This window comes from Phacochoerus africanus, chromosome 13 (genome assembly GCF_016906955.1).
Source record: "Phacochoerus africanus isolate WHEZ1 chromosome 13, ROS_Pafr_v1, whole genome shotgun sequence".
Lineage (NCBI taxonomy): Eukaryota > Metazoa > Chordata > Mammalia > Artiodactyla > Suidae > Phacochoerus > Phacochoerus africanus.
In genome coordinates this window covers 75,820,888-75,840,481 of record NC_062556.1, presented here as the reverse complement: position 1 = coordinate 75,840,481, position 19,594 = coordinate 75,820,888, and the positions used below count along the sequence as shown (strand labels likewise).

Here is a 19,594-nt window from a genome sequence, read left to right as displayed (position 1 = left end):
AGCACAGGGAACTTGTCCAGTCTCCTATAAGAGACCATGATGGAAGACAATATAAGAAAAGAATGTGTGTGTGTGTGTGTGTGTGTGTGTGTGTGTGTGTATATATATATATATATATACACATAAGACTGAGTCACTTTGTCACTTTGCTGCACAGCAAAAATTGGCACAATATTGTGAGTCAACTATACTTTAATAAAAAACATTTAAATAAAAAACCAAAAAGCAATGGTGTATGTTGACTCTTTGCAACGTCCTTGTTCAGAATTACAAAATTTATCCACCCAAGATAATTAAGAGCACAAAGGGCACAGACTGAGACCCCTGGGAACAGGCAGGAGCCACACACCTTGAGCCTCTCCTGTGCCAACATTCCACGGAAAGGACACTGGGCAGGCCTGGGGCAGGACTCCCGTGGTGGGTGTGCTTGGGCCCCCAGGGGTTCAGGGCAGCAGTGGCTTCCACCTGCTCCGGAGCTACACACTGGCGTAAAAGCATGGCCATGCCCTGCACGCCTGCACATCGGCCCTGCTGCCCACGCAGGCTGGCTGGCAGCCGGCAGCTCTGAGGCCTTACATAACAGATTAAAAATATCTCTCAAGACTTAAAGTCCTGTCGGAATGCTCCTCCAGCCACGCGGCCTGTTTCTCTGACGGCTCTCGGGATTGTGTCCTTTACGGAGATGGACGGACAGGCGTCCCTAATTCCCTGTGGCTCTAGATCCTGTGTGCGTGGGATCAACGGTCCCGGTGGCCAGCACAATGGCAGTGACACATCACACTCGGGAAGGGCGAGCCACTGGGGCACTGCTGGGAAAGGCTGACCGGAGCCTCCAATGGCCCTCACTTCGCCGGGACGAAGACACAGTCAGGGGGGCGTCATGCCTAAGCTGTTCTTATCAGTTATTTTAAAAGTATGTGCATTTAGATGGAAATGAATACAGAGAATCTCTTTCCACGTACACTGGTGTAATTCCTGCGAAAGATCGCTTGATGATGGTGTCACGCCCTTATATAAAGCCTCCTTGACACGGGGCAGGGTGTGTTCACCGTGTGTGCACACGCTGGCCTCCGGGATGTGCACACACCCCGCCCTCAGCCTCAAGGAGCAATCCACCTGCTTCCCTCACAGCTTTGGTCTCATTCCCCTGCCCCCCATCTCGCCTTATAAATTCCACCCTCCAGACCAGGGCTTCAAAAGCCATGTTTATGAGTTAGGAAATTAATTGAGGGGGTCATGATAAGCATTTAAAACTAAGAGAGGAGTACCCATTGTGGCTTAGTGGGTTAAGAACCCGACTAGTATCCATGAGGATGTGGGTACAATCCCTGGCCTCACTTGGTGGGTTAAGGATCCTGCGTTCCTGTGGCTGTGGTGTAGGCCGGCAGCTGCAGCTCTGATTCAAGCCCTAGCCTGGGAACCTCCATATGCTGCAGGTGGGGCCGTAAAAAGAAAAAAATAAAAATGAGAGAGCAGAATGAATTGAATGCAAACATACCATTTCACAAGCACCAAGGACAGGCAGTGTTTGGAGAAACCCAAGAAGTTACCTCCTCGAACAATATTTCTGGCTGCCTGGGTACCTGGGGTTTCTCGTTTCCCAGTTGCGTGCTGCTTCTGAGCAGACCCCACATTTTATTTCTAAAATCCTTACAACTAGGACAGTGCCCAGCACAAAACACATCCGTCCATGGTGCGTTGTTTGGAATAAATGAATGAAGCCTGCTCTTCTTATGTAATGATTTTTATTTTTCAACTTTTTAACTTTTGTCTTTTTGCGTTTTCTAGGGCCACTCCCATGGCATATGGAGATTCCCAGGCTAGGGATCGAACCTACGCCAGAGCCATAGCAACGTGGGATCCGAGCCACGTCTGTGACCTACACCACAGCTCACGGCAACGCCAGATCCTTAACCCACCGAGCGAGGCCAGGGATCGAACCTGAGTCCTCATGGTTCCTAGTCGGATTCGTTAACCACTTCGCCACGATGGGAACTCCTTATGTAATGATTTTTAAAGCTTGAAAACTGAAAACTCAGGCAAGTGGCAAACAGCAACACAAAATATGCTTCTGCTAGTTTAATCACTTTGCCTGAAGTCAGCCTCTGCTTTCTCAAATCTGGAAAAGAGGTACATGTCTTGGGGGCGATGTCACAGAAGGACTTTATCATCTGAAAAATGGATCATTTTCCCTGAAGTCATTACAGAGGGTTCCTAAGATAGATTCAACCCCTGCAGCCATGGAAATGCTCGCTGGTTGGCGGGCGGCTGGGCTACGTGGCTGGGTTTTCTAACAATCGTCCGATTAAAAGGACATCTTTATGGCGCTCCTCACCATAGCCAAGCACCGAGCCCAGCCTGGGTAAGTGGGTGGAGACCCGGGTAGCTACCAGTCCTTCAGTGAAATGAGCACCAACGGTTAGCATCTTCCTGTTTCCTGGGACACGAGAGTGATGCACCTGGGTCCCTGGTTGTGCTGAGGTTTGCGTGGAGGAGGAAGGGAGCCCAGAAGGAACTAGAAAGCACGGTACGACAGGTGCACAAGAGTGTCCCTGAAATGGAGCAAACACAGCTTCCGTTTTTCTGAAGGACTGAAGTAGTTCTTCCTAAAGCAATTTTCTATTAAAAATCCAAGCGGGGCTTCATGATGAGCTTTATATAAAGGTGATTAAATACCAAGAGGCAAAATAAAGTCAGTACAACTCTCACAGAAGGCAACCAAAAAAAGTGACTCTTCTGCACTACAGAGCCTGCTGCTGAGCGTGGGCTATTTACTTGAAGAGCAGATAAGAGAACGGGTACAAGGACTGCAGGGTTGCCCTACTTTCAATCGGTTGTCTGAGCATCACCTCCATCCTGCTTCTAAAACCAGCCCAGCCCCATCCAGCTGGGATTTCACCTGAGAACTGGAGTCAGGGGCAAAGGGATGGGCCACATACAGATGCGATCTCAGGAAATAACGGAAGGGCTGCACGCTTTGGCGTGTTTTCTAGTAACACGGAAATGTCTGCACAGGGGTAGTTTTCACCCATTGCTTTGCTCAAATCTTCCGTCTCTTGCTTAATTCCTCCTGGGTCTTTCCACCTCACAGCGGTACCATAAAACCAAGACCGAAAACATGCATATTTGCTTTGGGAATAGCCCCCTTGTAATACAGGGCGCACGCCAGGTCTGGCATGCTGTAAATGGGCATTTTGGAGAGAAGGGTATGTTTGATTGGGAGCCTGAGTTTTGGGCGTGTAGGTTTTGCAGGACTCGAGGGAAGCACAAATTCGCCGGCGGGGTCCCACGAGTGTTCTGTCGGGAACGTGTCATCTCCGATCCAGCTCCAGCTTTGCCGTGGTTCGGACCCTGCATGTTTTAGGACCTGGTCATCTGTGCGGGGAGGGAAGTGAGCAGGATCGCGGTCTACGGTCTTATCACAACTCGCATGTACGAACCGCATGCAAGACGGCAGCTGCACAGTCACTGCAAGTGGGCAGGGGCGAGGGATGAACAGCGTGGATTTCAAGGAGAAACCAGAAAAGGACAGGCATGAACACGGGAGCAGCAGAAGGCCTGAGACGCTCGGCACATCGGGGGCGTGAGGTGACGGCCGCGGACCCACGGGAAGGGACATGGGGTGAAATGACACGGAACACAGCGAGCTCTCCGGTGGCGCAGGGTGTTCTAGGCTCGCCTGAGAGTTCATCATAAAAACGATTCAAGTGGGCACAGAGGACGGAGACCCTCAGGTCATTGAGAAACAGGTTTTGCTCTTCCCCAGCTCTTAAGGAGAGGGGACCATGGCAGCGCTCCAGCGCGTCTTTAGGAAACCATTCCACGCGCCACGTCGCTTCTGAGCACTTGTTCACAAAGGGAAGAAAACCCCAGGATGTTGTATTATGTGGCAGTAATGAGATGCAGATCGCCAGCAAGGTCTTTATTAACTTGCCCACGGGGAGCTGCTGAGGGGCTCAGCGGATCAGGCTCTGGAGCCCCCAGTGGGCGTTTCATGCGAAATCCAGTCTAGAGACCACAGGACACAACGGCCACTTGCTTTGGCGGGTTGATGGTATGAAAAATATTTACGGGTTATGAAAGGCAACCCACTTCTGAAAAGGCTGCCTATTTTCCCCAGAATTCCAGGTACAAGCGCGTCTCCTCCCAGCGATGGTGCTTCAGAAGACAGCCTGGCTGCAATGACGTCTCTGATGAACTAGTTATGCAAGATACACACCCGTGGTCTGGCTGCACGGCGAGGACATCAACACTATTTCCCAGGATAATTCCTCCTGTTCAAAGGTAACTTTTTGATCAGGTTGACCTAAATATGTTAACCGTCACCTCTCTCAGCTGGGTTTTGCTCCTGGGTTTCAAAGAATGAAGCAGCAAGCCCATAGCAAGCTCGGGAGCCTTGCGAGTTGCAGATTCTCCCATCAAACATTTACAGAGGGGCCCTGACTATGGGCCTGACACTAGTTTTGCACGCGGCGGTGTTTCTAATGTGGCCATTATCTATATCATGGACTGATTTAAGAAATGAGAAGCTACCTTGGAGACAGATGAGGAGGTGTGTCCGGGGTGTGTGACTTTCTGCAGGCCCCAGCACAGCGGCTGTTAAGCATCACTGCTGATGCGGGTGGGGTCTTTAGCAGGGCCCCGGGGCGGGGGGGGGGGGGGGGAGGGACACCTTTACTTTTCAGGTGGTCCTGAGCAGGCATCTGAGACACATCACACTAGACGGACAGCCACACTTTGCAGAGTCAAATACCTCCTTAAGGAAAGAGGCTGGACAAAGACCTGGCAAGTGAGTGCGGCTGCTCTGAGGGGCTGCTCACCTGTAATCAGGGTCTGCTTCCACGCAGAACCTTGCAGACGGAGACCCGAAGCCAGGAAACCACCCTTTTGAATGCAAGGAATTATTCGGGCCTGAGGGCCCCTGACACTAGAGGGGGCCCTTGGGGACAGGAGAGCGGGACAGGTTTTCTAGAGAAGGTGAGGACAAGGTGAGCAGGCACTAAAAGAACAGCCCTCACCTGAAACACTACACCTGTGTGTCCCTCAGGTACAGTTACAACAGTTTTATGCGGCTTTTTTTTTTTTTAATAAGAAAAGTTTTATGTGCCCTCGTCCCGTATCTTTTCCTGGTAAGGGATTTGTGTTCAACTCCAGAAGGGAATTTCTTTCTGAGACAGGGACTTGGTGTCATTGTCTCGTGTTAGTGGTTTTCCGGAGACGGAGAACGCCGTGATATAAAGACCCCAGGGTCTGGGTGACAGGAGAGGCCTCTGGTCCCCCCTCTGGAGCTGCTTATTTCCCATGATTACGGGAAAACTTCTTACCCCCTCCCAGTCTCAGATGGCTCGTCAGTAAATGGGGACGCTGACACCTGTGCCACTGGCCTCACAGACAAGACCCATGGCCGCCGGCATGCTGGGCCCCCAGGAAAGAGCCACGTACAATGTTAGCCATTAATCCTCCCGACAGACACCGTTGGCAGATGTCTGCCAGCCTGTGGGGCCCACGCGCATGCCCAGACCGGCGGCATCTGTCTGGTTCTCTCCCTTCCTCTGGCTCTTTGCTCGCTTTGTGGGAGCGATGTTGAGGTTAAGGCTGAGTTGTCACATGACTCCAGGCCTTGCCAGGGAACGTCCAGGTGGAAAGCCCATGCTGCCCTTTGCCCTCTGTGCCCTTCAAGGCTGTTAGCTCAAAGGACCAGGGGCCCTAACTCACGTTCAGAAGCCGGGCTCACCGCATATCAGCATCTCCTTCTGCACCTGGGGACTCTGAGTTCATCATCAGTGCCCATCACCCTTCTGGCTCTCGATCCACCCTGGTGCGAGGCTCTCCTAGGCTCTCCAAGGCACTCCGCCCCTTGGCTGCCAGGCACACCCGCTGTGCACATCCGCTGCAGCGGCCTTGCACTTGGCCCAGCTCACTGACATTTTCTGATGAGGTCTGTGAAACCTCTTCCCAAACAAGGTATGAGCAAAGCCCTGGAGGGCACTGGCCACCTGGGCCTCAGTTATGGACCCACTAAGGGTTTATGGCCTCCCGGTAAAGCCTGTCCTTGCCTGTCCTTGCCATGGGATGGACCCGTCTCCCTGCTGCACTGCCTGGAGAGGGCCAGGCACGCCGCTTGCTTTCTCTCTTCTTGGTTTCCCAGTAGCAAGCCCTGTGCTTGCGTGAAGTAAATGCTTTTTGCATGACTGCAAGGGAATTAGCTCTACAAGTTAAGGCAGGTCTGGTTTCACAACCTCCCCATGCGCATTCTCGGGCACTGAGAGAGAGAAGGTGCTGTAAACGGGAAGAAGAATGTCACACACGTTCACAACAAATATTCAGCACTTAAAAAATGTTCCATTACTTAGAGGACAAAAGCTGTGCGCTCTTAATACAGGTACGTTTGGCAATGGATCAATTTATCCCAATTGAAAGTTCATTTCCAAGGGGAAATAGGAGTTATTTCTATTGGGCACCCGGGGAATTAGAAAGACTGCACTGTACAGCGGCAAGTCCCAAATACAGACACTTTCCTTCGCTCCAGAGGTGCCAGGGACTGGCTGGAAAAGGCCTTTTCTCACAGAGGGAGCCACTCTCCCCATGTTCAAGCTCACGTCCACTGAGCCAGCGAGGGACGTTGCTTCCCAAGGCTCATCCTGGCCTGACATCCACCTGGCGGCGGAGGGAGAACCCGCTTCTCTGGGGCTGTGAACCCCACCTCCTCCGGGGACGTACTCATTTGGAAAACAAGGGAAATCTAGTGCTGATGCGAAATGGCTCCGGCAGGCAGAGGCACCCTCCACCTGCTCAGGATGCAGCCCTTTACGTGGGGCAGGAAGACACCCAACGACGCATCAGCCAACTATGTGCTGGTTCTGTCCACGCCCTTTATAATTCTCTCGAAGCCTCAGGCCACCAGCCCCACAAATAAATCACCGGGGAGAGACAGCAAAGCGAGCAGGAGTGAGAGAGATGAAGAGCGCGGCGCAGGAGAAAGCTCCAGAAGAGCCTGCTCGTGGGCAAGAAGCCTCCAGGGTGGGATGTCAAGCCCCGCATCTCATTATGGGATGGAGAGATTTGCCTAACGAGGACCCATTTCTCATGCCGCAGTCTCATTAGAATGCGTCAGCGATGAAATGAAGACAGTGCCAAAACTTCTGTTTCAGGCACCGGGAGCAGAGAGAGAATGGCAATTTACCAAGACCCTCCTTGAGGAGGTCACAGGCTTCTGCTTGTGAGTCTGTGATATTTCAGCGAGTTTTAAAGCAACTTCTTGTTACTGAACAACGCGTTAAGGAATTGCACTTAATTTGGCAGCGCAGTGTCAAAACCTCATAAAATAACAGTTTCCCATGCGACCGTGTGTGCGCATTGATTTTTCACACTGAGTTCTGTTTGGACGTGACCCTTAGAAATGCACCCTTTTGTTGTCGTGGCTGTAGGAAAGTTGTCTGCACAGCTGCCCACGGCAGGGGCTGTGCCCCAGGTCCCTGTGGGAGATCTCACAGGCCAGTGTTGCTTTGGTGCAAAGCTCGTTCCCGAGAATTCTTTTGGTTGTACCATGAAAAACAATGTCCCAGCACCGGGAGGCAGGCTTCCGACCTGAACAGCCATCATGTCCAGGAGGCTCAAAAGCATTGACTGCTAGGTACTGGGTCAAGTGACTTAAGAATAAATCTGTTGTTTTTCTAAAGGACTTCTATAATAAAATATTTATAAATATTCATCGGTAAATTGACTTGACATCGGGACACACTGCCAAATAATCCGGGGATGGGGGAGTGCACCGGGGAGGCTTAGACATGAGGTAGGACTGGCCAGAGAGAGAGTCCATATTCATCTACCCTCTGCGGTGCGGCCGTAAGAAGACAAAAAGAAAATGAAAAAGAAATGACCAAATTTATCCTCTGCTTTTGTTTAAAATTTTCCATAAGGCCAACTGTAACAATAATTCTTTAAAAAACAGTGGCCCTCTAGAATAAAGTATCATACCGTAAAGAAAAAAAAAATTCATGTATGTAATGCTCTGATTTAAAACTCAAAATATTCTTTTTTTTTTTTTGTCTTTTTGCTATTTCTTTGGGCCGCTCCCGCGGCATATGGAGGTTCCCAGGCTAGGGGTGGAATTGGAGCTGTAGCCACCGGCCTACGCCAGAGCCACAGCAACACGGGATCCGAGCCGCGTCTGCAACCTACACCACAGCTCATGGCAACGCCGGATTGTTAACCCACTGAGCAAGGCCAGGGACTGAACCCTCAACCTCGTGGTTCCTAGTCGGATTCGTTAACCACTGTGCCACGACGGGAACGCCCTCAAAATATTCTTCTGTGGTGTGTTGATGCAGTGAAATAAAAGATTTGAAATTAAAAGTAATTATTTGGCTTCAGTGGCTCTTATTTGTAAAAATGTCAAGGGGCAGATTTACTGAATATATTTATATGTCAGACTGCTTCTTATTAGGTGGATTTTAATCAACTATAGCTGATAAACACCTACTCTGTGAAGAAATATTGTATACATATATATTTTGTTGTCGTCAATGTAGTTTTAACTACCTATTTATATCATATGAGCTAAGGAAGCACAGGACAGAAAATAATAAAATAACGTGTTTTTACAAAATACTCTGCAAATCAGACTCCTCCACTTTCTGCTCCAGATTTCTGAGTGCACTGCATTGTTGTCATTGCCCTATCATCCTGATCTGTTTCAATGCGAACAGAATAACGTGCTCATTCTATTCAGGTTCCAGAAAAACAACCAGCCAGCCACGGTGCCACTGGAGCAATGGCGCACCCTTGTGGCCCCAACAGCCACTGCTCTCCCCCCATCATTGGAACGTCTCAGAATTTTTGAAATTGAGCAAGTATAAATAATTAGCACAATAATGCTCATATGATAACAACAAACAGAAAAACTCTTTGTGAATGCATGAGGTCAACAGAAAGGCACAGGTGATGCAACACTGAGTCATTCCCAATGTCAAGGGCCAGTGGCTCTGGGACAGTATTCCAAAATTGTCTCTATCCAAGAGCTATAAAGGACATGTTCGGATTTCTGAATTTATGAACCAATTTTCTCCATTCAAACTCTGGGACTCTTACTTGATGCACCTCAGATGAGAAAATCATGAACTTTTAAAACCACATCCTCTGCTCTTGGGGGTTTTCCCTGCCGTCCTGGGCACCGCTGTGTAGGTAGGTAGCTAAGAGAAAAACCTCTGAGCCCAGCATCATTGCATTCGAGTCAGGCTGTGTTTCTCAGAGGAGGGAGATTTCAAGCAAGTCTACTCTCTAGGCCTTACTCTTCCCATCTGCAGAATGGGATAGTCACAGCAGATACTTTTTAGTCCCGTGTGACCCGAACAGGTCATGAAAACCATGCCTGGAGCCTAGACAGTGCTGCGGTTACTTGGCTGCTAATGTAACTCCTCTGGGGCTGCACACCCATCTGTCGCCACCTGGACCCTGGACCCTCAACCTTCCTGGGACTAGAGTCTAGAGAAAAGAAACTGTTTAGAGGCACATAATATTTATGAAACGCCACATCTGCGTCTACGGGAGTGGAGATGGACTAAGAATTAAACACCAAAGGCCCCATTTCCTGTACACAACTTGCCACTTTTTGTATTTTAACTGCACACACTCTTTGCAGGGTAGGGAGCAGCAGTGTCATCTCCTCAAGGTCACTTTCCAAAGAAGCACAGGGAATACTGGGAATGCTTCTGCAAATCCGCAGTACAATTTCCCCATCTCACAACCAGCCAAGAAATGAGCTGTAATTAATTTAGGTGCCTTGAGGCTGAATTAGCCAGCCACTGGATTATCTGGTAAGAAAGCCATTTCAGGTGAAGAGAAGAATATCTTTAGAACATCTTTAAATATAAAAAGCAGGTAAAGTAGAAGACTGAAAACGTTAAAGGAAAAAACAAGTCCCAAGACTACAGTCCATCATTAATAACAGCCACGCAATTCATTCAGAAGAGAATGGATTGCTGGCTTGAGGATCCAGTTGTGCAAACCGTAATAATCGCAGCAGCCGCTCTGGTGATTAGCTCCTGCATTAGGGCTGTTTCTCGGTCTTCCACGTCTTCTCTTTAAGCCCCTTCTGTATCCTAAAAGCACGACCTGGACGAGCCCATGAGAACATATCCCGCGGTCTGGTCAAGGTATTTCTCCCATCACGGATCACCCAGAATCACCGAGCCCTCAGCCGCCCAGCTGGACTCTCGTCCATGGATACGCGGGGAGAACCGGGTCTCCCACTGCAGTTGGCTGTTATTACAGCTCCTGCGCTGGGGGAGGTGCTGCCAATTCATGCATTTATGAGAAAGCCGTAAGTGGCTCAAGCCAGTCTTTTCCAAAGAGTGTTTTGTCAAAGGCACAGTAGAAAAACAGATGTCTTAGAATTTTAGAGCTGCACTAACAGATGTTGGACTTGAGGTTTTGATACGGGTTCCCAAATAGTGGTTAATGCCTCCCCCCAAGGAATTACAATTAGCCCATCCATGCCTCCCGCCTGGGGCCGGGGGAGGGGGGGAACTCACTGTGATTCTTCCTCCACTCTGAGTCCTAGACTTCAGGATTTCCAATTGGTGGTGCCTATCTAGGATCCCATCAACTTCACTTTCTTAAAGAGAACCAAGAAGTCACCCCATTCCCATCTACAGTAAAATGAGATTTATGACGTTGTACCAAATTTTTAGTTCCCAAAGCAAATATTACTCTCCTCATTTAATGCTTTTCTCTTAGATTCCATGTTGCTGCCTGGAATGAAACGTATGACTTGTGAAATTCAAACAATCTCCTACATACACGGACAATTTCATTTATGAACGACCTATAATGAAGAAGAAACTGTTAGCTAAACAGACAATTAGCTTATGTGTCTGAAGAATAAAGAGGGAGTGGGTTACTCCATCATTTGCTAAGTGTTCTTTGCTGGGCCTACTTTTCCCTTGTTCAGAATGTTTTCTAGATTTTGTACCTCATCCAACGATGAAAGCCAATTTATTTATTTTCTTTAGGAGAAAGAACAGGTTAATGTGTACATAAAACATTATGTAATAGCAAGTCAAATTTTTATTTTTCCAGTCCTACCACCTGACCTGAAAGAAGGTGTTTAACCTTCTCACCTCAAAGCATCTTCCCACCTCTTCTGCAAAGGGAGAATGTTAACAGCAGCGTGACTGAGAGACCTTAAAGAGAAGCGGGTTTACATTAAAGCAACTCTTCTCCCAAATCCAAAATGCTGGAGGCTATTTTTGGTTTTGCAGAAAAGCCTTGTGATGCTTTTTTGGAAGATGCCTTCACAAAGGCAACCTCATCTGAAACAACTAGCACATGGTTAGCTGTGTACAAGAGGCCAGCAACAGGGTTTTTTTTGCTTTTTAGGGCCGCACCCGCGGCATATGGAGGGTCCCAGGCCAGGGGCCGAATCTAAGCTACAGGTGCCAGCCTACACCACAGCTCACTGCAAGTCAGATCCTTAACCCGCTGAGCGAGCCCAAGGATCGAACCCGCAACCCCATGGTTCCTAGTCGGATTTGTTTCCACTGCACGCCATGACAGTGCAACACATTCTGAATGAAGATTTTTCTGCTAGTGATTTGCTTTCACAGGGACCCAGAACAAAGCCTTGTTAAGACAAGTAACAGCCTCTGGCCGCAGGAGCCCAGCCCGGAGTTCCCTGACTGGACTGTCAACAGCTGACTTGGCCGGAGGCAGAGCTGAGCTGCTCAGTGGGAAGATGCAGATAGAACACAAACACATTAAACTGTTCCTTGGGTGGCGCAGGAATAGAAGAAAGAATATTCATTTAAAACACCACCACCAGAGCCCTACTGTATAAGGCAGTAACTGAACAAGGGACCACCCCAGATGCAGAGGGTGGAGTTGAGATGGACAGTGACTCGGGGCTCCCCGCCAGCTGTAACCACAGGGGGATCTCAATATAACACAAAAAGGCCACGTCCACCTCATAAGAGATATTATCAGGAAACAGAAATCAGCTCAGGTCCAATCTTGGCCTCATGCGTCCCAAGCCTGAGCTTGTATTAAACCCAGTTTTAGCGCCGTGTATTTTTACATGGTGAGCTTCTACCTACAGAAAGGGAATGTGCATTCTTACCTAGTTGGGCCTATGGGCTGCATAAGAGTTTTTAAAGGTGCGATGTGCCCCGAACGACGACCACCGCCGCCCTTTCACACGTGACGCACACCGCCTATGTATGGTCACCTCTAAGGTCTGTACCCACGGGGGTGTGTGACATTCACCTTCAGGCTCCCGGATTCTCCTGCCGGCCGCCGATCTCCGGAGCACGCTCCGTCCAGAGCTGAAGATGCTGGCCAGCTCGTCCAGGGGGCTGCCCAGAGGCCGGGAGTGCGGGGGGCTGTAGGGGGCCGGGGAGGGGGCGCCCAGCGGGGCCTTCCTGAGGTCCGCCCGGGCTGCCTTCCCCGGGGAGTACGGGGTCTTGGGGAAGGGGCTGCCGGGCGCGCCCGCGGGGGGCGGGCTGGGCTTCGGGGGCCCCCGGGGCAGGTCGGCGGGGGCCGCGGGGAAGGTGAAGTGCGCGGGCGGGGGCGTGGGGGGTGGCGAGGCTTTGAGCGACCCGGCGAACGCGGGGGCGCCGGGGGACGCGGGCCGGTCGCCGTCCGCCTTTGGGGTTTTGGGGTGCTGCGGGGACAGGGGGCTGGAGCCCTCGGGCTGCACGGGGTACTTGAGGTTGGTCTCCAGGACCGGCAGCTTCTTCACCTCCAGGGGCGTCAAGGGCGACTCGTCGGACGCGGGGGAGCAGGTGACCGGGGTCGGGGGGAACACGAGGAGCGGGGGCCGGTGCGCCAGCAGGTTGGGGAAGGGCGCGGGGATGTCGCACGCGTCCCTGCAGGGCCGGCCGGCGTCGCCGTCCTCGGGCGGCGGGAGGGGGCTGCGACCCTCGCGGGGCAGAGGGGGCGACGAGGACGCCGCCGAGACGCCCACCGCCCGGCCGCCGCCGTCCTCGGGGGGCGCCAGGTACTTCATCTCCTCGTACACGGCCTCCGCCTGCTCGGGGCTGCCGGCGCGGCCCAGCATCTCGATGTAGACGGGCTCGGGCTCCGGCTCCGGCTCCGGGGGCGCGGGGGCCCCCGGGATGCCCTGCGGGCCGCCTGCTCCGCCCAGCGCGGCCCCGGCCCCCGCCGCCCCGGGCCGGGCCCCCGCGATCTCCTCCGAGGAGCCGCTGAGCTTGGTGTGGGGGCTTCGCTTGGGCTTCCGAGGGGGGATCTTCTTCATGGTGCTGTAGTCATCGCTGTGCGGCCGGGGCCGGGTGAGAACTGGGCGAGGGACAGACAAGAGGAGGGGCCGTTAGCGGGACCCACGCCCCAACCTCGAGCGACGAGGCCGGTGGAGCTGCCTGCGTCCCCGACCCGCGAGCACCGGCCTGCACCCCTCCACCCCCCCCCGGGTCTCTCCGCCCGCCAGGGTCCAGGTCTCCCCACACTTCCCACGGCTGCCAACGAGAAGGCGAGTTTTGATCTTGGAGCTGCGGGACAACCACCGGCTGAGGAGGATGGAGGTGGACAGAGTGGAGGCCCAGGACTGCCAGCTGCCAGCAGAGGGAGCGGCCTGGGATGCTGCTGCCGGAAGGCGCCTGCCCCCTGGCCCTGGCACCTGCTTACACCTGACTCCTTAGCGCCTGGTACAGGTGTGGATGAGGTGCTGGCTGAACTGATCCTCAGGATTTTAGAGACAAGAACACAGGGAAGACAAAGAACAAGCGCAGGAGCGAGCTGGTGCTGTGTAGGGATTATTTGCATGGTCTAAAAATGAACACAGGGAGGCGCTCCCTTCGTGGTTCAGAGGGTGAACCCGACTAGGGTCCATGAGGGTTCTATCCCTGGGTTAAGGATCCGGCGTTGCCTTGAGCTGTGGTGTAGGTTGCAGACGTGGCTCAGATCCTGCATGGCTGTGGCTGTGGTGTCTGCCGGCAGCTGCAGCTCCGATGGGACCCCTAGCCTGGGAACGTCCATATACCGGGTGTGGCTCTAAAAAGCAAAAATAAATAAATAAATAAATAAATGAATAAAATATACACAAGCAAACTGCATCCAAAACTACAGGCACAGAGAGAATAGGGAATTTGGAAAAATGAAGCCAAGGGGCAGTTTCACAATTGATACACTGAATCCTAACGGATTAAACAGGGAAGTCAGGACTGTACCATTTCACTGAGAATTTCAGCAGGAACCTCCTAGGTTGAGGGAGAATATGTAAAAAAAGAAATGAGCACAATATTAGTAGGAATTAATTGTTAAAGAGGCAGAAGAAATATTTCAATATGACTCCAAAGGTTTCAGTGTAAAAAATTCTAAAAGACTTCTTTTTCTATCCTTTTACTGTAAGTTACAGTAGATTTTATTCAACAGTATAGTTTCTCTGCAAACTGAGATGTTACTTTTAGGCCATGATGAACAGCTTCACTGTACATCAGCCCTTCTCAAAACTCCGGAACTATTTTGCCAATTTGGTGTTTGGCTAAGCTGTAGGAAGCCTTGCTATAAGGAGGAACAGCTAATTTTGCTGAGTTGCCGAGTTATTTCAGGCAGCCGGGCTTTTCTGTCCTCGTGGCCACACATAGGACAGCAGACTCTCCATCTTTGCTTTTGGGGAGACAGCCCCACTTTGAGGGTTAAAATGAAAGGCCTTGGAGTTGGGTAAACTTGGATTCCAATCCCGCAGTCACCGTTCTTTCATGCCATCATTCACGCACTGATGCCTTTAAACTGCATTTGTTGAGGTGCAGTAGTGAATACACAGCAAGGGTTCGCTGCCTTCCTCGGGTCTACTGGGAGAGGTCAGATAATAAAATAAGTAAACGTTTTAAACAAATGAGTTTGTTTTCTACAAATGAGTAGACTTTTTTTTTTTTTTGGTTTTTTTTAGGGCTGCACCCATGGCATATGGAGGTTCCCAGGCTAGGGGTCAAATTGGAGCTGCAGCTGCCGGCCTACACCACAACCACAGCAATCCAGGATCTGAGCTGTACCTTCGACCTACACCACAGCTCACGGCAATGCCGGATCCTTAACCCACTGGCAAGGCCAGGGATCGAACCCTCAACCTCATGGTTCCTAGTTGGATTCGTTTCTGCTGCACCACGACGGGAACTCCCAAATGAGTAGATTCTACAGCATGTTAGAACACGACGTGTACTATGAGGTGGGAAACTACAGGCCATAATAAGAGGTCACCAGAGGTGTGTGCGTGTTTGCAGGGGGTGACACTGGCGCAAATGATTATTATTTAAAATTTCTGGCCGCACCTGCAGCATATGGAAGTTCCTGGGCTTAAGGGTCCAATCGGAGCTGCAGCTGCAGGCCTACACCACAGCCACAGCAACACCAGATCCTTAACCCACTGAGTGAGGCCAGGGATCAAACCTGCATCCTCAAGGAGACTATTTAAGGTTCTTACCCTGCTGAGCCACAACAGGCACGCCTCAAATTAGGGTTTTAAAAGACATCTTAGTCACATCTCTCCAAGCTTCATGATCGCCATGCATAGAGTGGTGACATCAGTAACGATGCCAGAACAATCCAACAGCGTGTGTAACGCGCGGAGCTCAGATTCTGGCCCTTCGTAAACATGAGACCGACGGGAGACCGCGAACGAGGATGGACAAGAATGCGGTTAATTTCCTAACTCCATGGACATCTTTGAAGACCCGTATCAGGCAGGGTTCACCCAAGCAGCCAACTTTTAAGAGCAGAAAGTACCCCAAACGCCCACTTCTGTAATTAATGAGCATTATCCAAAGCCGTCCAATGTGCTAAAACCCAGCAACTCATAAGCTTCTCCTAGAAAGTTAATGAACCAGATACAATTTTCACATTAGTATTACAGAGGTGTTCTCAGGACCCAAATAGTTTAAAGGATTTGTGGCTGATGCACGTTACAAAACTGTCTTCAACAAGATTTCCAGTCCCTCCTGCTCTTCCAGAACCCGGAAGCTGGCAGGGTCCCTGTGCCTGTCCCCATGAACAAAACATGGCCAAGGGGCTGCCGCCTGCCCGCCGAGGCTGGGTTGGGGCACTGCAGCTTCTGCCTGGCTCTCCCTCTCTGGGGACACAGGTGCTGGTGGCCCTGACCTCCGCGAGAGGCGTCGGTTTACTGCAAAGCACCTGTGCTGTGCGGAACAGAGGGAGAGGCTGCACAGAGGAGGCGCATACCAGAGGACCCCATCTGCTCCAGCCCTCAGCTGTCCGGGTGTCCCCAGCCCACACCCCAGAAACGCCATGTACAGAGCCTTGGACAAGGCTCCCAGCGCCAGCCGCTGTCTGACTGCATGTATGAGAGAGCTTGCGCGTGGCTTAGCTGAGGCCAGCCACCTCCCGGAACTGGAGAGAGCGGTAGGAGGGTGGAAGAGAGAGAGAGAGAGAGAGAGAGGGAGGGAGGGAGGGAGGGAGGGAAGGGGGAGAGAGAGAGGAAGAGAGAAGGGGGAGAATGAGAAAAGCTTTGTTATTTTAAGCTACTAAATTTTGGAGAGGTTTGTTACATAGCAAGAGACAACTTACACAGGTATTAGTACCTGGAAGTAGAGTGATACTATCAATTAAACACACACACACAAAATTTAAAAGCATGGCAGTGACCTTGGGAAATTGGAGGAGTCTTGAAGAGAGTGTTAGCAGAAGCGTAACCCTTAAGAAAGCTCTCGGTGAGAAGGAAAGGGAGGAAGAGGCTGGACAGTAAAGGAAATATAACCCTGTTATACCTTTGTAGAAAGTTTAGCCAGACTGTCACCTGCAGAAATGTGAAAACTAGACCCCATGCTTGAGGATGGATGGTCTAGCTAGGGAGATTTTTTTTTTTTTAGACAGAATGTAAAAGTGGCTTCCTGGGTTCTTCTAGCTTCCTACAGGAAAATATGAGAATAAAGAGGTAAGCTGAAGAAAAGTGAACCCTTATCCATAAAAGAGCCTGGACTTTCTGAGTTTGAAATTAAAATAGTTTCTCACTGCTGGTCCATGCAGGTAGCAGATAACTCAGCAGTTAAGAAAGGACTCGTAAGCAGAGATCAAGTCTGGAATCTTTTCAGGAAAACATGAACTAACGATGAAGCCAAGGTCGTGAGGATGAACCCCTTTATTTAGATCTCAGAAAGATTTAAGGTGGTGCTTCACTGGACCCTTTCGAAGAAACAAAACCACTGGATTTCTAAGAGCACTGACCCAGAGAAATCTTGTAGAACAAGAAAAAGTAGAGGAGAAATTATCTCAAGAAATCTGTGGTTGTGACTTGTGGCTAATGGGGTAGATTATAAATCGATTCATAGGAAACTCACAAAGCTTTTAAAGGAATTGTATCGGCGTGCCTTGAAAGGGGTAGCATCAATACAAAAAATCAAGAAGCTCTGGGGCCTCTAAGTTTTATGAGTAGGAATCAGCCTGAAAAAACTATGAGCCCCACTCAAACCTGAGTCCGCTCTTGTGGATTAGGAAATACTATCCCAGGGTAAGCTGAGATTCCAGGGCGTGGACCTAACAGCCGTGGAAAATAATTTCCAGGCACCAGGACCAAATCCCGATCAAGGCACAAGCAACAGGTTAGTTGTGGGGTGAAAAGGTAACATCTTCAGATCGTCAGGGCCAGTACTGGAGGAGCCTCCTACCTAAGGAGCTGGCCTGAGGAGCTGGGATACCTGGACACGGCTTAGACGGTGAGACTGGGGCCTTAGCCCTGAGCCTGTTGTGATGATGGGATGAGGCTTTGGGGAGTTTGGGGGAGGAGGGAGTGCTTCTTCTATGTGGGAGGGAATAGGAATTGTTTTGCTCAGAGTGTGGACGGAGGGAGTCTGTATTCTCCAAAAATTGGCCACAATAAGTGTTCCCAGTCTTATCAAGAGGCAAAATCCATTTCACCTTCCTATAAACCTGATGTGCCTCTGGGACCGCCTGGCGGATGGAAAGTGGTGGAAGTAACGCAGTATAACCACCGAGGTTGGCCCGGAAAAGGTAACCTACTGGCCACCGGGCCTTCTCTTGCCTGGGGCTGTGCCTTGGAGACACGGATTCTCTAGGTAAGACATCCAGCTGCCCTGAGGCTGCCTGGCTGCACAAACCAGGTGGACAGACCTCCCAGCCACAGAGATGCCCGGCAGTCCCTCTCCTCAGACCCCTGGAAGAGAGCTTCCAGGTGATGCCAGCTGCCACCTGCAGCTTCATGGAGAGCCGCCCTGCAGGGCCAATCGACACCCAGAACATGAGACAGTAATGAAATGACCGCATCTTATTTCAGTAGATATGTTTGTCGGGATGTCCTTAAGCAGTAAGAGCTAACTGATCGTCCCTCAAGGTTTGCTTTAGATGCAGGAAAAAAGCTTTAAAAAAAAGTGAACGATGAAAAATCAAAGCAGCATGGCTCGTCAGGAGGCAGTTGAGAAACTGGCCTCTAAGATCTGACTGCCTGGGTCCAAAGCTTGGATGTGTGACATGGGACAGAATACACCACCGCTTCCCCGGCAACATCCTTGTCTAGAGAGGGATCAGGTTACAGCCTCACTCTGCTGGGCAGGTCTGATGATTGAAGATACTTAGCATAGTGCTTGGCACATAATAAACAGTGCGTGTCCGCTGTTACTGCCAGCATCATATTGTTACTACAGAAGCGGAAATTGATCATGAGTTACAGAGCAGGGCTCCTCAGAGCGTAGCCTGAGCTTCATCGACCTCGGATCACCTGGGGTCCTTTACTGAGAACGGAAATAGCACAGTCCCTGTCCTACTCTATAGCTACCAAGTCAGAGCATCTGGGGTAGGAGCTGGAAAGCTTCATTCTTCCGAAACTAAAATCTTAGAAACAATCCGGGTCAGGAATCACGACTTGTGGGAAAGAACCAATGATGTGGACAGAAAAGGAACTGGGTTCCCATTGTGGCTTCGCAGGTTAAGGACCCGACATTGTCTCTGTGAAGATGCAGGTTTGATCTCTGGCCTCGCTCGCTGGGTTAAGGATTCGGTGTTGCAGCAAGACCCCCTAAAGGTCGCAGATGTGGCTCAGATCCTGGGTGGCTGTGGCTGTGGTCAGACCCCCAGATGCAGCTCCAATGTGACCCCAACCCAAGAACATCCATATGCTGCAGGTGCAGCTGTCAAAAGAAATAAAATAAAGAAGGCACTGCTCTACTGACTGGCCTGCCATGAGTCTCCAAAATGTGAGTTTTCCTGGAGTGGGCCTCAGCGGGGAGACACCCAAAGCATCTTAGAGCCACATGTGAGCTGAAATTAAGTTCTAAGAACCTACAGTTTATATAAAAGTGTTGCCAGCCTCACACTCTTGCATCGTGCATTTTAAACAGCCAGCCTTAAGAGCCCCGAGATGCCTCATGGTAGCAGGAACCTCAGAGCCTCCCACCTGTGGTCTTTCTTGCTTCCTCTTCATTACTGGTGTTTTTTTGTTGTTGTTGTTTGTTTGTTTCTTTCTTTCTTTCCCTGTCATTTGCTTTTATGTGTGTTTTTATCTCTTGTGGTTCTTGAGTAGCTTTTTTGTTGTTGTTGTGGTTGCACATAGGAGAGAACTCAACTCTGTCCTCAATAGTTTGTTTTCTCTCCGCTGATTTCTCTAAAATCTCACCTC

At 50.6% G+C, this 19,594-nt stretch overlaps 1 protein-coding gene across 1 annotated transcript in view; it reads right to left on the bottom strand.

The window, feature by feature from the left end:
* MYO16 (myosin XVI) overlaps positions 1–19,594 on the bottom strand; it is a 421,162-nt gene that overhangs the window by 46,526 nt on the left and 355,042 nt on the right. The window contains exon 31 of the mRNA XM_047756311.1: positions 12,262–13,293. Within this exon, the coding sequence (XP_047612267.1) occupies positions 12,262–13,293 (1,032 nt within the window). The remainder of the gene's footprint in view (positions 1–12,261; positions 13,294–19,594) is intronic.